At 53.0% G+C, this 23,552-nt stretch overlaps 2 protein-coding genes and 1 non-coding gene across 10 annotated transcripts; 2 read left to right on the forward strand and 1 right to left on the reverse strand.

Annotated features, from left to right (window-relative positions):
• Nucleotides 1-702: 702 nt before the first annotated feature.
• On the forward strand, nucleotides 703-4,754 carry Psmg3 (proteasome assembly chaperone 3). Of its 2 annotated transcripts, none has more exons than XM_048436915.3 (3): nucleotides 703-881; nucleotides 1,218-1,454; nucleotides 4,278-4,754. In XM_048436915.3, exons 2-3 carry the CDS (start codon nucleotides 1,239-1,241, stop codon nucleotides 4,428-4,430), a joined length of 369 nt encoding a protein of 122 aa, XP_048292872.3. In that variant the 5' UTR covers nucleotides 703-881; nucleotides 1,218-1,238; the 3' UTR covers nucleotides 4,431-4,754. The 2 variants fall into 2 exon arrangements, with proteins under 2 accessions (XP_048292872.3, XP_048292871.3); XM_048436914.3 differs by having other exon boundaries at nucleotides 705-872.
• LOC125402258 (uncharacterized) lies at nucleotides 3,574-10,256 on the reverse strand. The gene is made up of 3 exons (XR_014999783.2): nucleotides 10,024-10,256; nucleotides 8,200-8,309; nucleotides 3,574-4,703 (listed from the first exon to the last, which is right to left on the reverse strand). It is a non-coding gene; the product is annotated as an uncharacterized LOC125402258 (transcript).
• Nucleotides 8,596-21,723, forward strand: Tmem184a (transmembrane protein 184A). 7 transcript variants are annotated; one of them, XM_087903343.1, is made up of 10 exons: nucleotides 11,542-12,314; nucleotides 13,180-13,377; nucleotides 17,450-17,615; nucleotides 17,894-17,984; nucleotides 18,103-18,178; nucleotides 18,263-18,354; nucleotides 18,912-19,081; nucleotides 19,593-19,787; nucleotides 20,690-20,893; nucleotides 21,168-21,723. In XM_087903343.1, the coding sequence occupies exons 1-10, from the start codon at nucleotides 12,246-12,248 to the stop codon at nucleotides 21,188-21,190; spliced, it is 1,284 nt and encodes a 427-aa protein (XP_087759469.1). In that variant the 5' UTR covers nucleotides 11,542-12,245; the 3' UTR covers nucleotides 21,191-21,723. The 7 variants fall into 7 exon arrangements, with proteins under 7 accessions (XP_087759470.1, XP_085539465.2, XP_087759469.1 ...); XM_087903344.1 differs by lacking the exon at nucleotides 11,542-12,314 and adding an exon at nucleotides 8,596-8,824 and having other exon boundaries at nucleotides 20,690-21,723; XM_085683339.2 differs by lacking the exon at nucleotides 11,542-12,314 and adding an exon at nucleotides 8,597-8,824 and having other exon boundaries at nucleotides 13,149-13,377; nucleotides 20,690-21,723.
• The last annotated feature ends 1,829 nt before the right edge of the window (nucleotides 21,724-23,552 follow it).

The raw sequence follows: 23,552 nt of genomic DNA on the forward strand, positions 1-23,552 counted from the left end.
TGTAAGCCTGCAGGCCAGAAGAGGGCACCAGATCTCATTATAGATGGTTGTGAGCCACCATGTGGTTGCTGGGAATTGAATTTAGGACCTTTGGAAGCCATCTCTCCAGCCCTAACCTAGGCTACTTAAGACCCTGTCTCAAAAAAAGAAGAAAATAATCCCAGAACTCCGAAGGCAGAGGCAGGCAGATCCCTGTAAATTCAAAGCCAGCCTGGTCTACATAGTGAGTTCCACAACAACAGGGCTACATAGAGATACTCTGTCTCAAACACACACACACACACACACACACACACACACACACACACAGAGAGAGAGAGAGAGAGAGTCAAAGTCAGGTACACACCAAATGAAAATAAATATAAACCGGGCGGTGGTGGCACACGCCTTTAATCCCAGCACTTGGGAGACAGAAGTAAGGGAATCTCTTGAGGTCGAGGCTACACAGAGAAAATCTGTTCCCAAAAACGAAAAAAAGAAAAGAAATAGTAACTATTATTGCCATCCCACCCCACAGCTGGGTCCACAGCAGGGACACGAAGCCCTCTACACTGGGTTCAAGCGCCGCCCACAGGGTGTTGAAGCTTCTAGACCCATAAACTGCGCAGAGTTCTTTAATCACGAAGTCTGGCGGGCTCCGTAGCAACGCGGAACCTAAGGCTCTGGGATTGAGGCGAACCACGGACCGGACCAAAGACCGGAACCGGAAGTTCTCTGCTCGCGCGTTTGTTAAGTGTGAGCTGGCTCCGCTGTTCCCGGACTTTTGTTTTTCGTGTGGTTGATACGGTGGTCGCTGGTTGCTGCCGGTTTCGGGCCCGGCTGCAGTCGGTAGTGCCCCAACCGTCCCCAGCCCTGCGGGGTCGGGGTTCCCGGTGAGCTCGGTAGTTTCCTTTCTCCCTGGTATCTACAAGTAGGTGACAGCGGGGAGAGCACTGGGTTGTAATCGCAGGCAGTGTGGCTGGACAGACACTAATAGAAGCCTATCTGAGCATGCGCACACTCGGTTTTGAGTCGGGGCAGGGTATTAAGATAGTGTCTCTCCCATGTAACCCAGGCTGACCTCGAACTCGGGGTCCTCCTGCCTCGGTCTCCCTTGTGCAGGGATTACAGGCATGTACTTGCAACTTGAAATGGCTTGCTTGGCATTTCTGCTTTGGAGCTCCAGGTAGTACCTGACTGACTGCTCCCTCCCCTATTTCTTTCTTTTATGACTGAAGCTCCCACTGAAGAACACAACCATGGAAGACAAACCATTGGTAGTATCTAAACAGAAGACAGAAGTGGTATGCGGTGTGCCCACCCAGGTGATCTGCACGGCCTTCAGCAGCCACATCCTGGTTGTGGTGACCCAGTTTGGGAAGATGGGTACGCTAGTCTCCTTGGAGCCCAGCAACGTGGCCAATGACATCACCAAGCCAGTACTAACCACAAAAGTCCTCCTCGGGAAGGACGAGGTAAAGGGGTTGGGAGAACAATCTTTTTCTGGGAATCATTTGTCCAGAAGGATATGGGGTGTCTGATAGACGCCCCTCTGTACGCACCCAAGGACACAATCGGCGTTCTCCAGGACCTTTCAGATCTGAGGGTGCCCTGGCTGCCCCTAATGATGCTTTCCTGGCGTGTCAGCATTTTACCCAACACTCAGTGGAGGTATTGATTTTGTGACACAGCCATCTCCTCAATTTGACCCCATTGTGTGGCTTTATGCTAATGAAGGCTTTATGTGTATGTCTGCTTCTTGAGTCTTGACAGCAATCCCCTCTGCAGGCGTGTCTGTCTGGGTTAGGGGTAACCACAGAGATGGTACCCAGAGGCACCGAGAGAAAATCTTAACGATGCCTCGTCAGCAGTTGGCTATGTCTGCCGTGTGCGGTCCACTCTGCGCTCTGAATCACTGTGGCTTTGGTGTCCCTGGAGGTGATTTAGGGAAGGTGTGGGAAGCTGGTCTGGGTCCCTGATGGGTACTTAAGGAGAGCATCAGAAAAATAGTGTTTGAGTCGTGTGGTTGTGCGTGCCTGTACTCCTCCCTTGGGAGACTGGAGCAGAACGGTTGCTACGAGTTTGTGATCAGACTGAGCTGTGTGGTGAGTTCAAGGCCAGCTAGGGATAGACCCTTCCCCCCCCCCCCTTAAGAAGAAACAAAAACGAGGGCTGGAGAGATGGCTCAGCCGATAAGAACACTGACTGTTCTTCCAGAGAACCTGGGTTCAATTCCCAACACCCACATGGTGGCTCATAGCCATCCATAACTTCAGTCCTAGAGGATCCAGCACCCTCCTCTGTAGACACTGCACACACATGGTCCACACTCATACAGGCAGGCAAAATGTCCATACACACACACACACACATACATATACACACACACACACATACATACAGCAGGGCAGTGGTGGCAAATGCCTTATATTCCAGCACTCAGCACTTGGGAGGTAGAGGCAGGTGAATTCTGAGTTGTCCTGGTCTACAGGGGGAGTTCCAGGACAGCCAGGGCTACACAGAGAAACCCTGTCTCAAAACAGGGTTTGTTTTGTTTGTTTGTTTTGTTTTGTTTTCTGAGACAGGGTTCTCTGCATAGCCCTGGCTGTCCTGGAACTCCCTCTGTAGACCAGGCTGGACTCAAACTTGTAGAGATCCACCTGCCTCTGCCTCCCAGATCCTGGGATTAAATGTGTGTGCCACCACCACTGGGCCAGGAGTTCAGTTTCATTCCCAGCTCCATAAGGCCAGCATGGGCTATATGAGACCCTTTGTTCAAAAGGCAGGGAGCTATGAGAGAGCCTGGGGGTAAAGCACTTGGCTTGCAAGCCTGTGTTCAGTCCCCTGAACCCACAGTGAATGGAGAGAGTTAGCTGCCACAAGTTGTACTCTCATTCTCTCACACATAAAAGACACACACACACACACACACACACACACACACACGTAGACAAAGGCTGCTCGTTCGTTTCCTGGCCACCCAAACCCAAAATAATCGCACAGAAACTGTATTTTAAAACACTGTTTGGCCTATTAGCTCAGGTTTCTTATTAACTAACTCCTACATCTTAAAATAACCCATTTCTGTTAATCTATGTATCGCCACTAGGCTGTGGCTTACCAGTGCAGGCATGTTACTCCTTCTGCAGCTACATGGCATCTCCTTGACTCCGCCTACTTTCTGTGTCTGTTCAGATTTCCCGCCTGGCTTTTCTCTCTTAAGCCATTGGCCGAAATAGTTTCTTTAATAACCGATGGTAATAAAACATTCATAGCATACAGAGGGGAATCCCGCATCATCTCCCCATTTCTGTCTTAATAAAAAGGAAGATGGGGCTGGAGAGGTGACTCAGTGTTTAGGAGCACTGGCTGTTCTTCAGAGGACCTGGGTTCAATTCCCAGCACCCACATGGCAGCTCACAACTGTCTGTAACTCCAGTTCCAGGGGATCTGACATCTTCACAACAATGTATATAAAATAAAGTTAAATCATTTTTTAAAAAAATAAAAAGGAAGATTTTTAATTTTAACATAGAAAAATTAAACATAACAAAACATAGAGAGAGAGAGAGACTGAGACTAAATAGCCATGTATATCAGTACACATCTTTAATCTTGACACTTAGGAGATGATAGTAGGCCCTGGTCTACATAGCAAGTTCTAGATCAGTCAGGGCTACATAGTGAGCTCTTGCTTCATAAACAAAACAAACAAATAAATAAATAAAATGGAGACCGAGGAAATAGCTCAGTTCCTAAAGTCCTTGCAAGCATGACCTGAGTTTGAGTGTGAGACTCGGCTTGGTGATGAGCGCTTTTAACTCTAGCATTGGGGAGGCCGAGGCCAGCCTCATCTATATAGCAAGTTCCAACCATAAAGAGGTTGAACCCTGTCTCAATATTTACAAAAAAATAAATAAATAAAAGATATTCCCAGTGCTGGAATGGCAGAGACAGAAGGATCCTGGGGTTTGCTGGCCATGCAGTCTGGAGAATTCCAGGTCAATGAGAGACCCTGTCTCATAGTAGATGATGGTGCTCTATAGCTCATACCTAGGGTTGTCTCCAGGCCTCCTCATACCTACGAACATGCACATACTCTTTAAAAAAACAAACAAACAAAACTCACTATGTTAGCACATGCCTGGAATCCCAGGAAACTAAGGCAGGAAGATCGCCCTGAATTCAGTAACCTGGGCTATTTGACTTCCAGGCTAGCCTGGGCTACAGAAATTGACAACCTGTCTTTAAGAAGAATAACAATAAAAATGAGGTTTCCTGTCTTCTCCCCTCCCCAGCCACTCATCCATGTCTTTGCGAAGAACCTGGTAGCATTTGTGTCTCAAGAAGCAGGAAACAGAGCCGTCCTCCTGGCCATGGCTGTGAAGGACAAGAGCATGGAGGGGCTGAAGGCCTTGAAGGAGGTGATCCGGATGTGCCAGGTGTGGTGACCTGAAGTCAGCAGTACGTGACAGTCGGATCCAGTGGACGCTCTGCAGGGTCTCTGAGACCCATCTTCCCAGCACCAGGACAGTCAGGCGGAGGCTCATTCCCTGGCTTTAGCCCTTGAAGCTGGGAACAACATTCAGATCTCAGGGGACTCGCCCTGTGTGGCTACCGTGTTCTGTCTGGTGCACCGGAACCGTTCTGAGATGCAACAGAGGCATCTGCTGAGTGGAAATCACCCATTTTAGGGACTGGCAGCCCTCACTGTGCAGCAGCACCTGTGGGGAGACTTTTTTTTTTATCAAAAATAAATCTAAAATACTTGGATAGCCTTGTCAATAATTCTGAGACATTATGGCCACGTGTCAAGGTTCACTTCAGGACACTGTAAGGAAAACCTCCTGTTTGGCAAAAGCACAGTGTATGGTTGCTGTCGTGGGCGTGTGAGGTAGATCCCAGGCATGTGGGGGCATGGGCCAGAGCCTCAAATTACATAATATAGTGAGGGACAAGCGTGTGCAGAGACTGGACATGTGACAAGCAGAGCAAGGGTGGCCGTGCAGGTGGAGTCCCTAAAGATGGGCTGGATGGGAAATCCATGGGGGAAGTAGGGGGCGCAGGTGAGCCATCCTGAGCTCAGAGAGGAGGAAGTCTGAATCAAGTTGGAATATGCCATTAGAAATACTTCCAAGGCTCACTGCAAGGATTGAGAGCCCAATATTAGGCCTGGACATTAGGTTGGCACTGATGCCCAGAGTTGGCCTGTTGGTGCCCATTCCTCTGAAGATTGGCATCCTGGGACCCCTGGGTCTCCTGCCATGGGAGGAGATGGGCAGGAGGTGGGGTCTCTGATCACAGCTGAGTGGGGATTCCAATAGGGAATCTGCTATGACATTCTGACGGTCACCAGAGGAAAAGAGGCCACAGAGAAGCCAGGTAGAAATCCAGGATGGAATGCAAGCCAGTGCCTTTTCGGGGACCCAGGATGTCACGTGTGTGCTCAGGAAACAAGGACGGGATTGCTGACTTGGCCTCTGAGCCAAAGGTTCAGGAGTGCCTGCCAGGTCCGGGGATGGGTGGTGAGCTTCGGTGGCCACTTTCACTTAGAATGAGTTAGGACTAGCTAGCCTCAAGTCTGGATGCTTGGGCAGGTCTAGGGATAGCTGGGGAGAGCTGTAGGCTGAAACCAGCTCAGCTGGGGTGGGAGTGGGGAGTTGTGCCCAACTTCTGGAAGGTGTTACCGCCTATAACAGGGATGTCCCAAAGCCTCTGAGAGCCCCGTGCTTGCACCCCCATCCCTGGCAGGCAGCTCTCCCACACAACTTTGCCCTTTGTCCATCCTTCCCCAGACCCTGGTTTCCCCTCTCCTTTATGTCCCCTGGGTAGACTGACGGTGGGGTCTGGCACTTGCCAACCAGGCATCCCCTCTGTAACCTCTTCCCCATCCTCCCAGTTGCCACCAGCCTCTGGAGAGTATGGGCCGTCAGAAATCTCACAGGCCACGAAGGAGAAGGACTGGTGTGGAACACAAACAGCTGGTAGAGCCAGCCAGGGCAGGGCATGCTCAGGTGAGCCCGGCAGGGTGGTAGCACTGGCCAAAGGTCTCTGTTTGGTATCGCCCTGTGATTATTCAGATGGATAATAATCAGCAAGCCCCAGCTTCCTTGCCTTAGCAGATAGAGAGCACCCTGGGTGGAGCTCAAGGCCAGGTCCAAGTTCTGGCTTATGGCTTTGGTTTTCTGATTTGGTCCCTAGGCAGACAACTCACATGGCCCATTGGGTGACCCATTACCCTTCGCCAACCTTTTCCCAACACCTGTGCCCCAGAGATGCTATGCAGCAGCTGCTCCTGGGTAAAAGAGCTGGGATTCGAGCCAGATGGAGCACCCAGCCACCAGGTCCTTTAACAGCTCATTCATCAATGTCAGCTCCATCCACCAATAAGGCTCAGGGATGCTGGTTTTGCTTCCAGTCTTCTGGTCCTGGGTCAAGCCGTTTCCTTTCCAGTCATCTCCTTGGGCCCTCCACCAACCCAAAAACGCAAGTGGCGGAGTGTATTCCACATAAGTGATAGCTGGGAGCGTAAAGGTAGCTTCATTCACTTTGTCTGCAGGGCTAGAGGCTGCCTGCTTGGGAAGGGGTACTGAAACTGACCTGTAATTGAACCGGCTCCCTCTCCAAGCTGGGCAGTATTTACAGCTGCTTGAAGCTGTCTGGAGCTGTCTGGTAGCCATAAAACACAGGCCCATAACAAATGCCTTAATCATCTAAGCCAGTGCCCCTGGCCCAAATCTGCTGTGTAAGTCAGCCAAGGCTCTACTGGAGAAGGGACCTGGCCAGAGTGTCCTCTGTGCTCTGCTGCTACCGTAACCCAGGAGGGACCCACGTCACCCCGAAGAGATCCACAGCACCAGCAATTTCTGGGTGGAAAGTATTTCTGTGGACGCAGGGGCTGCACGTGGCACACACCTGGGGTAGATCGGTAATCAACTCCTAGCCCACATAAACATGGATTGCTCTGCCTGTCACCCGCCACGGGCCAGGCTGCCCCCTAAGGGCCATGCCTTCGCCACCATGAGGTCGGTTAGCAGTTTTCTCCTGAGAGCAAGCAGCCTCCCCAGTGGCTAGGACAATGTGCTCTCGCTCAGTCAGTGGCGGCACTAAAGAGGTCAAGGGAGGCCTAGGAAGGTATATATCCTCAGGGGACCCTGCAGGAGCCTTTCCAGGAGCTTGACCAAGCCCTACCTTGCTCCCTTTAACCAAGTAAGCAGCACACGGGCAAGCCAGTGAACTGTCCTGGCTAGAGGTTGAGGACTGGGAAATCAAGAGGCCCAGAGCTGGGATGAAAGGCTTACCAAGCTTGAGGGCTGGAGTTAAGATCTCCAGAACCCATGGAAAAGCCAGGCAGATGAAGCAGTTGCCCAAAGTGCTTGCGTGCCACATACCAAAAGAGAAAAAGACAAGCCCTAAGTGAGCAACTGGAGCAGGGGCCTACGGTGAGGGAGGTCAGGAGCCTACATGATGCACAGGGTGACTGCAGGGGCATTACCGCTATGACTTACAGTTTGCCATCACACATCGGGGCTTGTCTGTAGGGTCAAGAATGCTAGGCTCGGCTGAAAGTGGGAATAAATAGATTCTACAAGGATCACAAGCTGGAAGACCCCAGAGCCCTGCTCAAGTGGCAGAAATCTCTAGATACAAGCCCAAGTAACACAGCTTAAGAACTACGTCCCGGGCCTCAGAGCCCACTGCAGAGTGGACACGGTACCTAAGGCTTCATGGAGCCCTGAACCCAGCCCCACCACAGAGACACAATAGCGTGGGGCGTGACAGACTGCCAACATCATGATGGAGGGCTGAACACAAATGAAGTCAAGGGTGATAGGAAGAAGCAGGGAGATGGGGAGAGAGCCTCAATAAAAAGATTCGGTGGTACCTACCATCCATGAGAAGCATTGGGCATCCCTCACAACTAGGGCCCAACTGCAACTCCCCAAAGCCTTACCAAAGATATAGGACAAACGAGTTTTTTTTTTTTTAATTTGTTTGTGTGGGCATGCATGTCCCATTGCATACATGTGGGGGATAGTGAGGAAGTAAAGTTTTTCCTTCTACCATGCAGGCCCTAAGGATCAAACTCAGGTCATCAGGCTTGGTGGCAAGCACCCTTTTGTTTCCTGAGCCACCTTGCTGGTCCCAATCCCCAAGATTCTGGGAGCGCCCTGACCCACCCACTTTCAAAGCCCTTGGACAACCATGGCAGGCACTTACTTAGCCTGTGTCTCCTGATGCCAGCATCCTGGGACAGATGTCAGTGACCTTGATCAGAGGTTAGAGGTGATGTCTGCCTTCAGGTGCTTCAGAGATGAAAGGAGAGGGAGCTGTGTGGATAGATGGAGAAGCTGGAAGTCATCCTTGCCCTTCGGTCCATACATGTCACTGGCATCATGACCCTACCTGAGAACCCATGTTGGATGTGGAGACCAGCTCCCACTGGGTTCATGGTCACAAGCCTGTCTATCCATCGCAGCTCTAAGGACTCAATCTGTGGACTCTATTGACCAGGACAGGGAAAGAAAGGTTGGTCCCAGAATCCAGGATGACAGAGGGTGTGGCCTGGTGAAGGGTGTGTTCCTACAAGGCTGTTGGGCAGGCAAGGCAGGCCAGGCAGGACTGGGAGGAGTTTCAGGGCCTCCGAGAAGCCATGCTCGGGAAGCAGCAAGGGTATTCAAGGGGCCTGGGCTTCCCTGGTTGCTGAGAAGAAGGACAACAGAGAGCTGGAGACCACACTGAGGAGGGACCTCCTCAGGTTCGGAAACTGCAAAGTGTGTCCTGAGAAACCAAAGCAACGCACCAGCCCAGTGGGCCCTGCCAGCTGCCCAGAGCCACCATGGAGGTGAGCTGTGTGGGTGTGAGTGAGTGTGCATGCGTGTGGGGCTGGCCCAGGAATAGAATGGTGTCCAAGCAGCAGCCCCACGACACCAGCAAGGTGGGGACACACTTGCTGCCAAGAATCAGAGAATCACATCCCCTAACCAATCTTCTCCACCTGTGTCCAGACTCCCTACTTAACTACGAAGGGTCTCAGGACCGGGGCAAGGCTTTGCCCATCTCCAAGTGGAAGGGCCCCCAGGTCCACACCCAAGTCTGGCATCTGACAGATTCTCTGAAGACTAAAGAGTCGGGTCTAGAGAGGGAGGTGGGTACAGGAGCAGGGAGGGGGCACAGTTGGCAGACATCACGGGGATGGCCCACCATGGGATCTAGGGACTTTGGGCACAAGCAGACCCTAGTCATCCCCATGGATGAAAGTCAGGGATCTACCTGTGCTTCAGCTGACACCAAGGCAGCTGAGCTGGCACTGAGTCCCAGGTCCTCACTGGCCTGGTAAGAGAACCTGTAGCCACCTGAGATTAGCAACCCGAGTCCCCAGCTGAGTGTCCAGATCCTCTGTGAAACCATAAACAGAAAGATAAATAGCCTGGGGAAACTGAGGCAAGGCTTGGTCATGTTGACTTGTCTGGCCCCACCTTTCTCAAGGCTGCATCTATCCAAGTGAGGGGCCACATCTCGGCCACCAGAAGGCTCTACATACGCATTCTAGACTCCAAGGCAGGTATGCTGGAAGTCTCAGCTGGAGGAGGCACAGGCAGAGAGATGGGGTGGCTGTGGGGATCCCCAACACGGAAGGCCAGCAATCTGGACTCATCACCCAGACTTCCTGGAACCGGCAAAGAGAGATACCCAGGGCCTCTCAACCTACCTGAGCACCTTGACCCATAGGGAACTCTTGGCTTCATCTCCGCCCTGCCACGCCTCAGGTGTGGGTGCTAGCTGGCTCAGGGCCAGAGCGCTGACAGAAACAAACCTCACTGACAAGGGCTGCCCGAGACCCAGTGAACACTAGCAGGGGATCCAGAGGGTGTGGAGATCAGCCTGGGGCGACTGGATGCCAAAATTATACTGCCCACCCTGCAGGGCCGGCCCTGGACGTGTCAGCTGAGCCAGCGAGTTCTACGAGCAGGTTACTTACCCCGGGGCAAATAAACCCTGACCCCGACTCTAGAGAGACCAGATGGCCAGCTAGAGACTTACCAAAGACCAGCCTGAAGCCGAGTGTGGAAACCTCAGCCTGCATCAGAGGTGGAGGCCATGGGACAGGGGTGGAAGCGAGGAACAGGCAGAGCGGCTCTCCTAAGCCCTCACCCCCAGTTCTCTCAGTACAGTCTGCTGGATTGGCCAGGAGTCTAGTGTCCTGGTCACAGTGAACAGTAGGCTAGTGGGGACTATCCTCATATGGGTGTGGCCAGGGTCCAGCCCTCTGTGAGTGTGGCCTCTGATACCGGCCTCTAGTGAGGCCTCACTCAGCAGTGTGTGAAGAAGCAGGAACAAGAAGCTAGCTAGCCTCTCTCTTGCTGCCTTCCCCTGTGACTCCTCACTTCTCCAGTTGTATCTGAGCTCAGCACAGCAGCGCCCCCTCCTTCTTCAGCTCCCGGAATGTGGTCCTCTATCTAGACTATGGACTCCCTCTCCAGGCGAATCATTTGGCAAACCCTTCCCTTGTTCCAGAGCCAGGCAGCAAAGAAGGTCCCCAGTCCTAGCCAAATCAAGGATGTACAGCGTCAGGTTCCCAAAACTCCTAACAAGGAGGACAGATAAGCACCCAAACAGATCTCAGATGAAAGTTTTTAGCAATGGGATGTGGAAACATTGCTAGGCGTGACAGAAGGCCGGGACATCAGTATCTGGGAGGTGAGGGTGCAGAAGCCATGATCCAGGGCCTGTATGTCAGGGACAGAGGTGGCCTAAGCAGTCAGGGAATGACTCCCATGGCATGTGCTATCAGGGGAAGTACCGGGTGAGAAGACATGGATTGTAAGGGATCGTGGGGTTGGCAGATCTCAGCTTTGTACAGCTGTGTACTTCTGGAGTATCCCAGACACGTGCTAAGCCTCCAGTGTCTGTGTCTCAAGTCCAAAAGGAAAGTAGCCTGAAGCCATGTCTAAGTCATCAGTAGGGTAAGGTGGCACAAAGGACCGGATGGATGACATCATAACACACCCACAGTGGTAAAGCCCATATGAATCCAGAACAGGCCTGAGATATGGCCAGAGCCCCCACCTACTCCAGGAGCCAGAGCAGGTGAGCCTCTTTCCACAGGCATGTCACATGGTAGGGATTCTAGGCAGGTGTTCTACCACTGAGCCACACCCCAGCCCCTCACTGGGTGATTCTAGGCAGGGGCTCTACCACTGAGCCACGCCCCAGCCCCTCACTGGGGGATTCTAGGCAGGTGCTCTACCACTGAACCACGCCCCAGACCCTCACTGGGGGACTCTAGGCAGGGGCTCTACCACTGAGTCATACCCCCAGTCCCTCACTGGTGGATTCTAGGAAGACAGTCTAAAGATGAACTAATGTAGCACACTTTTTACATTTTATTTTTAGATAGGGTCTCCCTAAGCTGCCCAAGCAGCTTGAATTCACTCTGTATCCTTAGCTGGTCTTGGATTACCAGTGCTGCCTCAGATTCTGAAGTAGCTGGGATGACAGGCCTGTGCCATGAGGTTTGATTAAATTTACCCATTTTTATTTTTTCACTCATTTGTATATTCATTCACGAATATGTATAGTGATGGATTCAGTGGGACAGGATTTCAAAGTCCAGTTTAGCCTAAAGCAGTTTGTAGCAAGAATGACCTTGAATTTCTAATCCTTCTGCCTTTACCTCAGAAGTGCTGGGGAAACAGTCAGGTACCATCGTGCCTGGTTTAGGAGACACAGGGGGTGGAACCTTGAGCTTCATGCATGCTAGGCCAGCCCTCCACTAACTAAGCCGCATCCTCAGCACAGCCCAGTTTTAAGCGCACAATTCTGGGAGTAGTAGGGATGCCCACAATAGGCAGCCTCCACTTTGTCTAGTTCTAGACCTTTCTCACCACTCAAAAAAGAAGTTCTATGTCCCTGAATCCCCATGGCCTTCTTCCTCCAGCTGGCCCAGCTCACGCACGCTCTTCTCTCCTGTCCCTGCCTGCTCAACTGCCTGACAACCTGGTGCCAGCAGGTGAAGGTACCTGCCAGCCAGGCCGTTCCTGGAAGCCAGCTGCTGCTGAGCAAACAGCCCCAGAGGGATAGAGTGTCAACAGGGGCGGGGACAAGCCTTAGCTCCTCCTCCCTTTGCCCCTCCCTCAGCCCGAAGCCCAGGTGGGTCATTGGCCAGGTGAGGCCCTGTGTACCTTCCCTGGCCTAGCGTTACCTTCCACGGCTTTACCCCAAACCGAAGCTTGGCCTCCAGTGGGGGCCATGTGGCCGCGTGAATGACCAGCCAGGCTTCCCACGAGGCAAGGCCTCTCAGGCCTGGGCCAAAGAGCTTCCTGCTCACCGAGGTAGGCTCCCGCCCCCGTGACAGACAACTGAGGGTAGGAAAGAGGCCCAAGGCTATTGGCTCCCAGCTGGCACAGGCGCTACTGCTTGCTGCTGGAGCTTGTGGAGACCCTAAAGAGTGGCCAGAGTCAAAGGCAAGCAAGAGTCGGGTGGGGGCGGACTGGCACCGGAGGTGGGGGTGGAGCACCTTCTCCTGCCTGAAGGTATGATTACTGGCTATCCCTCCCAAATGTCCCAGGCAGGTGGATCCCCACTTCCCAGACAAGTTTCGGGTTTGTTGTTTGCTTTGAATTTGAGTTTGGAGATTTTTTTTTCTATTTTGAAACTGAGTAACTAGGTAGTTACTCAGGCTGGCTTTATAGTTGCAGCCAGCCTGCCTCAATACTAGGATTACAGGTGCGTGCCATCGCCACCTGGTTAGAAACAGTCTTTGACTCCCAGGAAGTAGCTGTCAGTGAGCCCAGAGCACAAAGGAACCTGAGGGGGCTTCCTCCCAGAACATCCACCCAGGATCTGAGCCCCAGGCAGCAAAGCGGCCAGGTCCCTTGTCCTTCAAGTGGGATCCCACGCTACCCAGAGTCAGGAGAGTAGATGGGAAAGGGCAGACTCCCACAAAGGGGACAGGTGGCCACGGTGGGCCCCCAAGGAAGCTTCTGTGGATATGGGCGGGGTGCTAGGGATGGTAGCCAGGCAGGCAGAAACGGCTGTGGGCAGAGCTGGCCCCTGGGCGACACCCACATGGCCTTGCCCATCTCCTGCCCCACCTCCTGCCCCTCACACTCTCACGGAGGGGAGGGGGCTGCCCTGGCTGCTCACTCCTCTGCTGGCTTCTGCAGATGAGGAATGCATCAGGCTTTTTGAAAACAGCCGGAGCTCCCCTGGTGTCAGCGACCTGGCTTCCACCCAGCCCCCCTCCGGCAATGCCCACGGTGGCAGCCGGGGCCGCAGATGGAGCGCGTGGACAACGGCTCACAGGGGCCCCCCCAGCTCTTCCTCACCAGTGCATTGGCCCGAGGCGTGTCAGGCGTGTTTGTATGGACTGCTCTGCTCCTAACCTGCCACCAGGTAAGCACCCCAAAACCCTACTGGGCTCACAGTCTCTATGGGACCTGGCACGGCTCAGATGGACCCCCATGGACAGATACTGGGATCATGGAACCTCCAGTGACAGCCTCCAGTACTGGACACTCCAGGCATGATGTCCGTCTATGGCCCTTGTCCAGGGCTTACATGCAGGGGGCCAAACCTAAGGTGGGAGGTCTCTGCCAGACAGAGGGTACTTTGCTGGGTGGGCACCCCCAGTCATATCTGAGGCCTCTCACTCTGCTCACCAAGGTCAGTGATTGGTCCCAGGGTCACAGACAAGAACACTAAGACTCCGAGATGACTGGGGGCTTCCCCAGGCTCACACAGTTGGAAGAGAGAGAAAGGGCCCTTTCCCTCCAGGAATGGCCAGGGCTTGGGCTTTGCTCTATATAGAGAATCTCAAGCCAGACATCGGGACTTTGGGGAGGAGGGCCAGGAAGATGGGGGAAGGAGCTAGGAGAGTGGGGACTGAGAAGAATGGGAAACGGGCAATGAAGGGTACTGAGGGCAGTGAACCGAGTGGTAGGGGTTGGAACTAGGAGAGTATTGAAGTAAGAAGCTGGGGCTGGGGGCTGGGCAGGCAAAGTGGGGAGCTGGGAGAGAAGATGGGCAGCCGGAATATGGGAGCAGTTGGGGAGCTGGAGTCAGAGAGCTGAGGACTTGGAGTTTGGTGTTGGGAGCTGAAAGCCTCAGGCCCTTTGGAACACCCATTTGGCACCAGGGGAGGGTCTGAGTCAGTAGGTAAGCTGTGTGCAGGAACTAAGCAAACACCTCTGCCTGTGACAGCCACCTGCTGACTGGTACCTGGCCAGGTGTGCCTCAGTAACCAGGATACAGAGCTGGCCCTGAGGGCAGGCCAGGCAGGTGTCAACCACGTGTTAGGATCAGCAAGATGACCTCTGGGAGGGGTAGGGGCTGGCAAAGAGAGGGGATCAACACCTCCATTTACAAATGGAGAAACTGAGGCAAGAGAGGGCAGCAAGTTGTCAAGGTCACCAGCCAGGCGGTGCTAGCCTGGGAAAGGTCTCCCGCTGGCTGGTCACGTTCTGCCCTCCCTCACTCAGCGGATGGGGAGGGAGGAAGGGATTGATAAGGAGCTGGTCTCTGACGCCAGCAGCCTTCGCACCCCACTGGGGCCCATGCACACACACAGCATGACCTCCGTGCCCCGCAGGGCACCTCCCTAAGAAGAGTCTTCCTCACAGTGGCCTGGAACCAGGAGGAGGCACCCAACTCCCAGCCTACTTCCTTAGAGACTCTGTACAGAGGGGCTTAGGGGCACAGGCTGACACGAGAGGATCACAAGTGAAGGCCTCCATGGAGTCCACACTGTGTTCAAGACCAGCCTGAACAGCTAGTGAGACCCCCCTACCCCCAGATAAAACAAAGGAAAAAGAATGGCTCAGAAGTAGAGAGCTGGCTGAGGGCACACAAGGTCCTGGGTTCTGTACCTGGAACCGGGGGTGGGGGTGGGGCAGGTTCCTGTTCTGTTTCTGGTAGAAAAAAATACAGACAATTCAGAAAACTTTAAGACGAACAGCATAATCACCTTCCTGGATTGCTTTTTTTTGTTGTTGTTTGTTTGTTTTGTTTTGTTTTGTTTTGTTTTGTTTGTTTGTGACAGCATCTTGTAGGCCAGGATGGCCGGCCTCAAACTCCCTATGTAGCAGAGGATAACCTTGAACTCCTGATCTTCCTGCTTCCATTTCCCAAGTTCTGAAATTACAGGTGTGCATCACACACCTCCCGGTTGATGTGGAGCTGAGGATGAAGCCCAGGGCTTCCTTTGTGCTCGGCAGGCACTCTACCGACTGAAACACATCCCCAGTCCTTTCCTTCCTTTTTCGTTAGGCAGAGATGACGCTTGAACCTGCTCGGTTTCCTAGTCTGACCTCAGGTACCTCGTCTTGTCAGAGGATTTCCCATAGAGCTGTGCACTGGAACCTCGTTCTTACTGACTATATAGTGTTCCTCCACACATAGGCTCTATGGGGTGAGCCTGGCCTCCCATGGTGAGCACAGCCCCAGCAGTCGTTACTGGGGTTCACTGTGATGAACCTCTTTGCACACAGTTTTTTTTTCCCCTCTTTATTTCTGTAAAGGGACAGATTCCTAGAAGGGGTCAAAGAGCAAGAGGCCTTCCACAGTCCCCAAGTTGAGAGCCTGCCTGTGCCACAGGGGACATTTAGGTCTCCTTACTGAGTTCTGACGCTTAGCAGGACCTAGGAAAATCTTGTTGGATGAGTAAATGAGCGTCCTGACTTCTGGAATGTTCTTCAAGATGACCCCACAGGGCATCAAAATACGTTACAGGTTTGAAAATGCCTAAGGAATGAATTTTAGGCTTAGTGTGACAGACAGACTTATCACTTCACCACTGGGGGAGGCTGAGGCAGAAGGATCATGCATTCAAGGCCAGCCTGGGCTACATAGTGTGACTCTCTCTCAAAAGCAACAACAGTGATTTTTTTTTTTTTTTAAGATTTTACACCATGTCACAGAAGCAAGTAAGACATGAGGTTGGCTGGTCTCAGCCTTTTATGTGTCTGTCAAAACAGGAGACAAGCTTGGGGACCAGAGCTCCATCTCTGGGATCCACAAAAGATATGCCAGGCAGAGCAGGACACATCTATAACCTCAAGGAGGGGTGACCAATCAGATCCCTGAAACTAACCAGCCCGCTGTGAGTTGAGTCAAATCAATGAGCTCCAGGTTCAGTGCGAGATCTCATCCCACAGTATGAGCGTGGTGTCTGAGGAATGACCCTGGAAGGTACACTTCTGTCCCTCCTCTCAAGAGTGGAACAAGCACTAGCAGTGTGGCTCAGTGGTAGAGCGTGTGCCTGCAGATCCCCTAAGGACGGGCTGGGAGATGGCTCAGCAGGTAAGAGTACTTGAGGCTCTCGCAGAGGACCAAGCGCCCGCAGACTCAACTGTCTGTAACTCCCGCTGCAGGGGATCTGACACCCTCTTCTGGCCTCCATAGACACCCACACATCATATCCTCAGTGCAGATGCTATAGATGCATAGTGTTTTTATTTGTTAATTGCAAATGCTCTTTTTCTTGGTGGTACTGGGGATTGAACCTGGGACTTCACCCATGCTAGACAAGTGCTTTCCCACTAAGCCACACTCTGTGCCCACTGATACTGTTTCAAAGAGCTGAAGATATGAAGATATGGTTCCGTGGGAAACCACTCACTTAGTCTGTGCAAGACTTTGGGTTACATTCAATAATAAAGTCTAGCTGTGGCTAACACCTTTAATCCCAGCATTTGGGAAGCAGAGGCAGGCAGATCTCAATTCGTTCAAGGCTAGCCTTCTGATCAGCCAGGGCTACATAGTGAGTCAGGCTATACTGAAAAGAAAAAAAAATTAATATATATTTGTATATATTAAGCATGTATTCAATTTTGAGGGAGCATGTCCTAGGGATTGAATCCAGAGCCTTGCTCTTGTTAGGTAAGGACTCTACCTTAGCCAGGCCTCTGCCCTGCTACCTCTGGTATTATTCCTCAGGTACCATCCATCTTGCTTTTAAGGGACAGTCTCTCACTGATACCTGGAGTTCCCTGATTTGGCTGTACTGGCTGACCAGTGAGTTCTAGAGAGCCAGCTGTCTCTGCCTCCCCAGCACTGGGATTACAGGCATGCATCACTGTATCTAGTTTTTTTGTCCATGAGTGCTGGCTTGAACTCAGGTCCTTATGCTTGCAAAGCAAGCATTTTGCTAACTGAGCCACCTCCCCAGTCCTACTTTCTAGTTGGAGCCAGGGATGCTAAACTGGTCTTGCACCACACCCACCCACGATGCTCCTGTCATAAGCAGATTTGACTCTTCCTCTAATATATATGCTACAACCTCTGTCTGATGGCTTCCACTCCCCGTACTAATCCTGTGCTCTATGGAGCATTAGGCAGTGTAGGAGAGGGAGGGCAGCCTGGAGCTCTGCCTGGCTCCGGTTCCTCTTGTATTCGGGCTGGCACCCATGTGGTGGACGACAGGGCCAGGAGCAGGGACAGAGGCACCACGGAAACTCTTCTGCCACAGATCTACTCGCACCTGCGTTCCTACACCGTCCCACAAGAGCAGCGCTTCGTCATCCGCCTCCTGTTCATTGTGCCCATCTACGCCTTCGACTCATGGCTCAGCCTCCTCCTCCTCGGGGGCCATCCATACTACGTCTACTTCGACTCTGTGCGAGACTGCTACGAAGGTGATACTCCAGGCTGGGCCTGCGGGAGCTCAGCGGGGACCCTCAGCTTCACACACGCACACCTACCTGCACACACTTCCCCTGCCATCATCCCCAAGGTGCCCTGTCTCAGCTGGGACCTGCTTCCGGGGTTGCGCAATCGGCAACCTCGATGCCTGGGACTCACAGTCTGAGTAAGCTCGCTCCCTCTCCTGGGGTATGCTGAGTGGATCTGGTGGCGCCTGCATGCGGAGGGGCTCTGTGACTGACCCTCACTGTCATCCCCTGTCCCCCTGCAGCATTTGTTATCTACAGTTTCCTGGCCTTGTGCTTCCAATATCTGGGGGGAGAGAGCGCCATCATGGCTGAGATCCGTGGCAAACCTATCCGGTGAGTCTACCCACAGGCCCCGCCCTGGCTGGGGCCCGAGCCAGGCCACGCTGTAGAACCCCCCCCCCCCCCACAGTTGTCTTCCTAGTGACCTTAATGACATCTTCCTCATCTGCAGGTCCAGCTGCTTCTATGGGACCTGCTGCCTCCGTGGCATGTCCTATTCCATCACTTTCTTACGTTTCTGCAAACAGGTGAGGGGGCCTGCCCACCCCACCCGGCCCCATGCCCTCGCCCCACCCCATCCCAACCTCACTCCCTTCCCCCACCCATCCCAGGCCACACTACAGTTCTGCATCGTGAAACCTGTCATGGCTTTGACCACCATCATCCTCCAGGCTTTCGACAAATACCACGATGGGGACTTCAAGTAAGGGGAACTATGAGCAGGTGTCTCACTGGGGCTGTGAGGGGCAGGGCTCCCCGCAGGTCCCTTCCTGAAGCGGCCTTCTTCCCCCTCTCTGTGGGCTGTAGCTCAGTTGGTAAAGTGTGTACCGAGCATGCATGAGCGTCTGGGTTCTATCCCCAACTTCATATAAACTAGGTGTGGTGGTACACACTTGCCATGCAGCACTTGGGAGGTTAATGGAGGAGGATTAAAAACTGGAGGTCATCCTTGGCTATCTGAGGAGTCTGAGGCCAGCCTGGGTTACATGAGATCCTGTCTCAAAACAAACAAAGACATTGCTAAGGTTGTGGGAGTGCCCAAGAGGACAGGCCACAGCTCTAGGGGAGGGGCCTGAACCATGCCCTGTTCCTGAGGGGTAACCCCGGGCCCCAGCCACTACTCACTTTGGTATTGTCTGAGGCCCTGGAGGGAGGATCTAGATGGAGCTGTCCTGGGGTTGTGGTGCCCAGCCAGGGGACAGGCTAAAAGAATGTCATGAGGGACAGGGACTATTCTAACCAGCACCTCCTCTGACCCAGCATCCACAGCGGCTACCTGTATGTGACCCTCGTGTACAATGCCTCAGTTAGCCTGGCTCTCTACGCTCTGTTCCTGTTCTACTTCGCTACCAGAGACCTCCTGAGGCCCTTTGAGCCGGTGCTCAAGTTCCTCACCATCAAAGCCATCATCTTCCTCTCCTTCTGGCAGGGTGCGTGAGCCTGGGCAAGGGTGTGGGGCCAGGGCTGGCATCCCTGGGACCTGGGTTCAGATCTGACCTCTGTGCCAACCTTGTGTGCCTCGGCATCTGTAACCTTACGAAAAGTCAATAACTCTGCTGCTCAGCTCAGAGCTGGCAGAGTCTGGAGGGGAGCCTGTCGACCGTGAGATCTGTCAACAATAGGAAGCCTTGGCTTCCAGAACCCTGGTCCCCACCAAGCCCCCAACAGGCCATGAGATCTCCCTCAGTCCTCACAGCTACCAGCATAAAACCAGGGATCCCCAGGCCCAAGTTGGATATGTTTGGGAGAGAAACAGGTTGACTTTGAGGTACCCAGCCCTTCTCAACCACAGCCCCTCCACCAATGTGGTCAGTATCAAAGAAGCCCTGGGATAAGGCTAGTCTCCCCCCGACCCCCGCATACCCTTGGCTTCAGTAAGAACCTTGGCAGGGTTCAGCTTCCGTCCAAGGATGGGGCCTGAATGGTTGTCTCTGTCTCTAGGAATGCTGCTGGCCATCTTGGAGAGGTGTGGGGTCATTCCTGAGGTCCAGGCCGTGGACGGCACCAGGGTGGGGGCTGGTACCCTCGCCGCTGGCTACCAGAATTTCCTTATCTGCATTGAGATGCTGTTTGCCTCGCTTGCGCTGCGCTACGCCTTTCCCAGCCTGGTGTACTCAGAGAAGAAGAACTCGCCAGGTAAGCTGGGCCCCACCAACGAGGGGCACCTGCAATGGCTCAGCCATGATGCCCATCCCTGTAGGGGTCTTAGCCAGGCAGGCAAGGGGAGATTATGAGCTCTGAAAGATGCGGACAGAGGAAGCTACTCTCTCATTTTTTTTTAAGACTTTATTTATTTATTATGTATACAGTGTTTTGTCTGTATGCTTGCTGGCCAGAAGAGGGCACCAGATCTCATTACAGATGGCTGTGAGCCACCATGTGGTTGCTGGGAATTGAACTCAGGACCTCCAGAAGAGCAGTCAGTGCTCTTAACCTCTGAGCTATCTCTCCAGCCCCGGAAGCTACTCTCTTAATACTTGGTGCTTGTGAAGGGTGTCAAAAGTGGCTGGGTTGGCTGGCCTAGTGAGTGTGCCGTACTGACCACATGGCTGGTGGCTGCATGGCTCCTGCCCACTCAAGGTGAAGGGCTTCCCCTGGATAGCCCACGACCAAGGCTAAGATGCAGGAGCTAACACCTTTAACCCCAGCACTCAGGAGGCAGAGGCAGGTGGATCTCTGTGAGTTAGAGGACAGCCTGGGCTACAAGAGCTAGTTCCAGGAAAACTAGGGCTGTTACACAGAGAAACCCTGTCTCAAAAAAAGAAAAAACAAAACAAAACAAAACAACAACAAAAACGAAAGAAAGAAAGACAGACAGACAGATAGATAGATGGATGGATGCAGGGGTTGAGCTGGGTCTTGAGTGTCAAAGTATTGAGTATCTAAGGTCACCTACTAGCCAAAAGCAAGGCCTGGATATGCTGGATCCTCAGACCCAGATAGCCCAAGGTGAGACAGGGCTGAGGGACTGGGTTAATGAAGTGGGGAGCTGTGGACCAGAGGACCTGTGATTCAGGCCCACATGTTCTACCTTCCAGCCCCACCAGCACCTATGCAGAGTATATCCAGTGGCTTAAAGGAGACCATCAGCCCACAGGATATCGTCCAGGATGCCATCCATAACTTCTCACCAGCATACCAGCAGTATACACAGCAGTCCACACACGAAGCTCCTGGGCCTGGCCAGGGTGGGCACCCATCATCCAGCACCCACCCTGGCCCAGCCAGCGGCTCCGGAGGGGGTAAGAAGAGTCGCAACATAGAGAAACGCATGCTGATTCCGTCAGAGGACCTGTAGGGACATGGGGTGTGTGGAGCCTAGCTGGGGACCATCAGCATTTCTTTTGACAGAGGCCCAGCCTCTCCTGAGAGCTCACTGTGGGGCACATAGGGCCTTTCTATTCCATATATCGCCCAGAGTGAAGTCACCTGGGCAAGTTGAACAAACCTAAGGACCCAGTGAGATGTCTTAGTTACAGCCTGCAGGTGGAACTATGAGTTGGCCCTTTCTTCCAGGGGCAGAAGAAGCACATGGTTAGATCCCAGGCTGTGTCACTGCAGAGAGAGATGGCCAGAGAGAATGGGCCCAGTCACTCAGGCCTGGGGAGCCGCATAGCCTCGGCCTGGCTGTGTCTATCTTAGATGTATGAAGAAGGCCCCTTGTCCTGCGTTCTAACACAGATACTCGGCGAAGCCCTCCCAGGGGCAGCCTAGCCTTTTCAGCACAACAGGGTTGCCAGTGCGCCAGCCTGCCAGCTACTGACTGCTTATTTATAGATAAACTCCTTGCATTTTTTAGAGTTTGTTGGGCTTTCTTTTCATGTGGGGCTTGTCTTCTGAGTGATGGATCACTAAGTAGTGGGTTCACTGGGGCCTATGGAGCGAGGCTGGGTGTCAGAAACAGCCAAGGTGTGAGCCACGATGTGGCTCAGAGCAGTATAGGGCAAAGGGTGTGGACCTTGTCCCCAGATGACCAGCTCTGTTCCACAACAGAAGTTGGGACAGTCACCTCCCTCTGAACCTCAGGTTGGCCCAACCCTAAAGTGTTTAATAAAACTTGTGGCACAGCCTAGCATGCCTGAGTACAGGGACTCGGGCCTGGGAGCCCCCTTCTGTCTTTCCTCTTCCTGTGGACCCAGTTCAGTGCTCAGGGAGTCTGGGATAGGCTAGACTGGCTTTGGAAACACAAAGGACAAAGGTAGCAGGAGGAGGGAGTCAGTGACCAGCTGTCCAGGCAAGCAACCAGACAGAAATGCCTGGTGGAAACCACCCAGGAACAGCATCACTTTGCCCAGTTACCAGCTCCCAGAGCCCACAGTATCAGACAAGGCGGGTGCACTTCCCTGCCTTCTTGTTCTCGGGGCCCAGAGACAGGAGGAGTCAAGGCCAGTGGCCTCTCCCTGGCCCTTCTGGGTTGATAAGATAGACTCTGTTCCTCCCTGCACCTGACTGTAAAAAGCCACCCACACCTACTTATCTGCCTTCTGGGACAGGCAGGCCCACAGGGTGCCCCTGCCCCCCTACCCCTCCACACACACACCCTCGCAGCCCTCACAGTCAGCAGAACTGAGAGAGGCTCAATACTCTGAGAGACCTACACTCTAGAGGCTCAGCGCTGGCCTGAGGAGTCTTAGGGCTCGGCCAGCAGGGGGCTGCTTTCCTTTGCCCTGGAGAGGCCATATGCAGTGACAAGCTAGGAAAGGTCCGCCTCCCAGGAGCTCAGACACAAAGTAAGTTCCAAGGCCTTGGGCTACCGGTATCTGGGGTCTGCACTTTAGAGAGAAGACAAAATTGATATCACTAAATATCCACACATGCACCAGGAACATCTGTACCCTGATCCTGGGGAAGGTGTGCCAACCAAAGAAATTGAACAAGTTGCCTGCAGTTACTGAGCCAGTAGGGAATGCTACCAGTAGGGGTCACTGTGCCTTGCTTCCCTCTCCCCCTCCACCCCCATTCAGACATGCCTCAGTCCAACCTGACACCAAGCAAAGTTGGACCAGGGATAACATGGCACCCAGGGCTCTGGTGAAATGTGGCTGCGGACTGACTCAGAAGGATCTGACCAGGCCAAGGTGCTCAAAGAATAATGGGGAGTCATTGGAATACCAGGGGAAGAGGGGTGTTTTGGTCTCATGGCCTCTGGTGAAAGGACCAATTGCATGTCTGGCCCATGGGGCCCAAGGAGGGACAGCTTGCCAGGCAGTAGCTGTGCTGATCCTGGCACAACCTTCTGCTATTTCATGTGTGTGTACATGTCTGTGTACATTTGTATGGTCAGAGGTCAATTCTGGGTGTCTTCCTTGGTTATTTTGCACATTAATTTTTGGGACAGGGTACACACATCTAACAGGTGTTTTTTTGTTTGTTTGTTTTATTTTGTGGGTTTTTTGTTTTGTTTTGCTTTGTTTCGTTTTGGTTTGGTTTGGTTTGGTTTATCAAGACAGGGTTTCTCTGTGTAACAGCTATGGCTGTCCTGGAACTTGCTTCGTAGACCAGGCTGACTTCAAACTCGGAGAGTTCGTAGACCAGGCTGGCCTCAAACTCAGAGATTTGCCTGCCTCTGCCTCCCGAGTGCTGGGATTAAAGGCATGTGCTACCACTGCCCAGCTATGTGACAGTTTTTTATGTTGGTGTTGGGGATCTGAATTCAGGTCTTAAGTTTACACGGCAGGCACTATACTAAGCCATCACACTAGCCCCACTCCTTGACACAGGGTCTTACTTTGTAGGTTAGGCTGGCCTGGAACTCACTATGTAGACAAGGCTAACCTCAACCTCTTATGTAGCCAAGGCTACCCCTGGACTTGGAATGATCCCACCACCTCATCCTCCTAACCACAGTGATTTATAGGCATGAACCACCATGAAGGGCTCCTGCCATTTTTGAACCTGTCC

This window comes from Myodes glareolus, chromosome 2, assembly GCF_982192425.1.
Source record: "Myodes glareolus chromosome 2, mMyoGla1.1, whole genome shotgun sequence".
Lineage (NCBI taxonomy): Eukaryota > Metazoa > Chordata > Mammalia > Rodentia > Cricetidae > Myodes > Myodes glareolus.

Excerpts from the sequence above, each read along its gene's own strand:
- Tmem184a (XM_085683341.2), top strand. The coding sequence starts at position 12,246 with ATGACCAGCCAGGCTTCCCACGAGGCAAGGCCTCTCAGGCCTGGGCCA. Across the intron at positions 17,616-17,893 it reads TGTGCGAGACTGCTACGAAG|CATTTGTTATCTACAGTTTC; the intron begins GTGATACTCCAG and ends GTCCCCCTGCAG. Across the intron at positions 18,179-18,262 it reads TCTTACGTTTCTGCAAACAG|GCCACACTACAGTTCTGCAT; the intron begins GTGAGGGGGCCT and ends CACCCATCCCAG.
- Psmg3 (XM_048436915.3), top strand. The coding sequence starts at position 1,239 with ATGGAAGACAAACCATTGGTAGTATCTAAACAGAAGACAGAAGTGGTA. Across the intron at positions 1,455-4,277 it reads TCCTCCTCGGGAAGGACGAG|CCACTCATCCATGTCTTTGC; the intron begins GTAAAGGGGTTG and ends TCCCCTCCCCAG.